Here is a 4,459-nt window from a genome sequence, read left to right on the forward strand (position 1 = left end):
TCCCCGCTGCCGGGCAGCGGTGGGGGCGGCGCGGTTACCCCTCCCTGCGGGCCTGCCGCAGAGCCCTTCGTGCGGGTAGGGAACGAGCTGAATAATTGATAAGGTGTCTGCTGGTCGTTAGAAATAGATCGTGTGTCGTGCTTAGAGGTCATCGCGGCCCCCAGTATTGGTGGTAAATAACCGCGTTTTCAAGTAAGATGCCTAAATCCAACCTGAGCTTACTTCAGCCCTCCTGGATTATTGGTGGGTTGTCAGTTCAAAGCCATTTCCTTCCTGGGTAGGCTGGAGGTGGTAGTGGTGCTTGTTGTGTCTAGAGTCTGAACAATGAAAAAATGCTAAAATGATTTAATGCTAAAGGATTCATTATCGCAATAAATGTCACAAGTGGAAAGGTGGTGCATTTCCATTACCTTTGCAGACAAATTTCAGTTGGGAGGAAGGGAAAAAATGACTATATATGCTTTTGTAACCTAATTGGGGTAGTTGACTGTGAGGAGAGCTTCTAAATAATTTCATTTAATTCTTTCCCATCTAGCTAAACATCCAGAGATAAAAGCATTGATGAAGCCAGACTACAACTTGATCTGGGTGGTTGTGCTGATGGTTCTTGCGCAGTTGACTGCATTTTATCTAGTTAAAGACTTGGACTGGAAATGGGTAATCTTCTGGGCATATGTTTTTGGAAGCTGTATTAGCCACTCCATGACTTTGGCCATTCATGAGATCTCTCACAATAGTGCTTTTGGCAACAGCAAAGCAATGTGGAATCGATGGTTTGGAATATTTGCCAACCTCCCTCTTGGTCTCCCGTACTCCATATCCTTCAAGAGATACCACATGGATCATCATCGTTACTTAGGAGGTGATGGAATCGATGTGGACATTCCTACCAACTTTGAAGGCTGGTTTTTCTGCACCCGTTTTAGGAAGTTCATATGGATTGTTCTTCAGCCTTTTTTCTATGCGATTAGACCTCTCTGCATCAATCCCAAACCGATTACTCGACTTGAAATAATCAATTTGTTGGCTCAGTTTTCCTTTGATATTGTGATATATTACTTATGGGGAGTCAAATCCACTTTTTACATGCTTGCTGGTTCAGTACTTGGACTTGGGTTGCACCCAATTTCAGGACACTTCATAGCTGAACATTACATGTTTTTAAAAGGACATGAGACTTATTCCTACTATGGGCCACTTAATTTGCTCACTTTTAATGTTGGCTATCACAATGAACATCATGATTTCCCCAATATTCCTGGCAAGAGCCTTCCACTGGTAAGTTTATTTCCAGGGTTATTACTTTTTCTTAAAATAAACCTTACTTTAAGTTGAAAAATCAGGTAGAACACTGATAGAAGAATGGAAGTTGGGAGATAAAAAAACAAACAAAAAACCCCCAACCAACCAAAAAATCACACCTGAGAACAATTCCTAAGTTGGGTGATGAAGATGGTAATTACTTGCCATTTTAGTGGTATCCTGAACAAGCTTCTGGTATGCTGGCTGCTCAGGCCTCTTCCATAAAAGGAGAGGGGAGGAAACGCATGTCTTGCGCTTTGCACTAACTTTAGTTTTCTGTAATTACAACCAGCCTTCTGATTTCTTCAGTTTGGAAGTATGCAGGAAACTAGTTAAGAAGTTGCAAATAACTTCAGAGATTTGTTGGCTCTGTCCTTGAAACCTTAAGGACAGTATTGTAATGCATGCTTATTATTCAGTCTCTTCTACCACTGACATTCTCAGGTGGGGAAAAGAGAGGGTTTGAGGTACTGCTAATGTTTGTTGTACTGTTGACAAATGTTTAATAGCTTTCTAGTTTGGAGCAGCTCAGTTTCCTCTAGTGAGAACCTTTGAACCTTGAGTAAGTATCAGCTGTACATTGACAGAATTAAGGCTTCAAAGCCAAGACTTAGACCTGTCACACCTGCCTGAGTAGCAGATGTGAATTTTCAAACTAGTTTCTCCTCACTTCAATCTCTGCTGGTTTCTTTTAAGCAGCAGCTTAATTCTCATTATATACATATTTTCCAATGGGAGCATAGGAACACAGGCTTCCAGGGTTACACCTAAAACTCATCTTCAGTGAAAAGTGTCTTTCATCAGACACTACATTTGCAAATTGACAGCAGCTGTGGTGTTGGTCTTGTAGCTTTGTTGTTGCACTTGGTAATAGGAAGACCTTATAAGCTTGTACCTTTGGTGGAGTCTAAACTTGATCGTTATTTCTGTTGTCAGTGGTGGAACTGTAGATGAAATAACTTCTCTAGCACTTTAGCAGGGCAGTTAAATTCTGTAATTGGTGTGTTGAGACTTTGTTTTTGTGGGTTTTCTTGTTTTTTCAAAAAGGACATGATGATTTCTTATTCATAGATTTAATCTTTCAAATACAGCTCAAGTTTGCTTTAACTCACCTTTGATACCTAGATCTGTGCTGGTAAACCAGTATTTCACTTCTTGCACCAGTACTTAAGTTGTAAATAAGGAATGGTTTTGGTTTTTTTTTTCAAGTATTTAACTGCAGAGGTAAATACCCGGCTCTGCTACAGGACTCTTAATCCCCTGCTCTGATAAGAAAACAAAGCCTTCTTTTAGAACAGCGTAGTTAATTTGATTGGACTGGACTCTGCTGTGTGCTAAAGATCACTGAAGTACTGAACACTTGATTCCAGCTGGGGTACTGGTGAGCTGAAAATAATTACTGTTGAATAAAAGTATACTGGCTAGATGCAGTATTCTATAGGTGTGAAGATGGATCAAAACGATCTTCAGCTCCAAGCCAGGCATGTAAATATCTTGGGTTTGATTATACAGATGAGTATTTTTCCTTCTGTCTAAAGCTATGGAATTTAGTGAAAAATCAGTTTTATTCTGTTCAGGTTTTCAAGGCTTTAGGTGGTTGGCCTTAAATATCAGTAAGGATATCTGACACTCCAGCTCTTAGTGGTCTGGTCATCATGTACATCTGAGAATAAACTCTTTGGAAGTGGTTTATATTCGTTCTGTAATGTCTGTCTTCAGAAACAAGATGTTCCTCAAAAATAGATATTTTTCTTCTGAGTGCTGAGGTTTGAAACTACATGTAAAAATAGCTGTGTTAAACATCTCTTCCTAGAATTTAACAACAGCCTTTTTAGTGATACTCGTGTATCTGAGTCATCAGTGAACTGAGTCACCCACTTCCACTAGCAACCAAACTGCTTTCTTTTGTCAGCTATGTCATTCCGTAGGTAGCACAGTGAACAGACTTCAGAGTTAGCAGAGTTTGTTCTGCTTAGCTTCAATGTTAAAGTTTCACATGAAGTCTATTTAACAACCAGGGAGTTGCTTTTTCCTTCAAGAAACTTTCACATTGTGGCATTTGTAGCCTTTCCTGTAGAATCTCCCATCTAAAATTAAACTTGTAGTGCTCTGCATTACGTTACAGGTTGAGGATTGTAAAGTTGGTGCTAATATAGTAAATAAACCTTGTATCTCTTCTTTAGGTGAAGAAAATAGCAGCTGAATACTATGACAACCTGCCACAATATAACTCTTGGATAAAAGTACTGTATGACTTCGTGATGGATGACACAATCAGCCCATATTCACGCATGAAAAGGCAATTAAAGGGTGAAGTGAAGCAAGATTAAACTTCTGGCAACCAAAAAACTTTGAAATGTCTGCTTGCTTTAAAAGTGGCTGGTATAAGTAAGGTCTCTTGCTAAAGCTGTTCACCAGGGTCCTGAATTAAGATCTACAGCAACACAGCAATGCATCCTTAAGGATTTTGTAGCAGACTCCTACCAGCTATAACATTCCTTGCAGTCCTCAGATTCATTGGTTTAATGTGTCTATGTTTGCCTAAGGATCAGTGTTATATACGCATAATGCTAAATCACTTTGTTACAGAATTTACTTTGGCAGGTGTTAAATCTATATAAAATATCTGTCTGACTCTTCAATGTTTTAAAAGTTCTCAATGTAGTACACTGCCCACAACATGCTATTTAGATGACTGTAGTGTTAAAATGCTGTACTTGCCTATTAATTCTAAACTAACATGATCTGTTAACTTAAACCTTCTGTTGAACCTGTTTCCTAACTTATGGATGGAAGAACTAAATTTGCACAGAAATGTTAAGTCTGCTTTTGTTAAAATATGTAACATGTCATTTGAAGCACTGCTTTAAAGTTCTACCTTTTCTACTGAAAGTACCTTAAAGGAGCAATCTATCAGAATGAAACTGGCATCTTCGAGATGGTTTGTGTGACTTCTTTGTAGAAAGGTAGGGAATTCACGGGTATTGCCAGCTTTGTGGGTCCCCGCCTACTGCCTGAGATGCTTGTGTTAGCATGTAGCTTGAGCAGCTAACACTTAGAATTGTATTGTGCAAGCCACTGATTAGGTTTTCTCATGTTGGAAAAATCTTCTTACAGTTTGGGGTTTTTCTGATCTGCAAAGAAAAATGATTAGGCT

The 4,459-nt window shown here is 39.2% G+C and overlaps 1 protein-coding gene across 1 annotated transcript; it reads left to right on the top strand.

Moving 5' to 3' along the window:
• Positions 1 to 537: 537 nt before the first annotated feature.
• Positions 538 to 4,239, top strand: DEGS1 (delta(4)-desaturase, sphingolipid 1). Its single transcript, XM_009709622.1, has 2 exons — positions 538 to 1,278; positions 3,486 to 4,239. Exons 1-2 carry the CDS (start codon positions 562 to 564, stop codon positions 3,630 to 3,632), a joined length of 864 nt encoding a protein of 287 aa, XP_009707924.1. The 5' UTR covers positions 538 to 561; the 3' UTR covers positions 3,633 to 4,239.
• Positions 4,240 to 4,459: the final 220 nt, after the last annotated feature.

The sequence above is a fragment of the Cariama cristata genome, unplaced genomic scaffold (genome assembly GCF_000690535.1).
Source record: "Cariama cristata isolate BGI_N322 unplaced genomic scaffold, ASM69053v1 scaffold2930, whole genome shotgun sequence".
NCBI classification, from domain to species: domain Eukaryota; kingdom Metazoa; phylum Chordata; class Aves; order Cariamiformes; family Cariamidae; genus Cariama; species Cariama cristata.

Bases quoted from the DNA above. Each gene is read 5' to 3' on its own strand.
- DEGS1 (XM_009709622.1), top strand. From the start codon at position 562: ATGAAGCCAGACTACAACTTGATCTGGGTGGTTGTGCTGATGGTTCTT. The intron at 1,279-3,485 runs GTAAGTTTATTT...TCTCTTCTTTAG, and splicing joins CTGGCAAGAGCCTTCCACTG to GTGAAGAAAATAGCAGCTGA.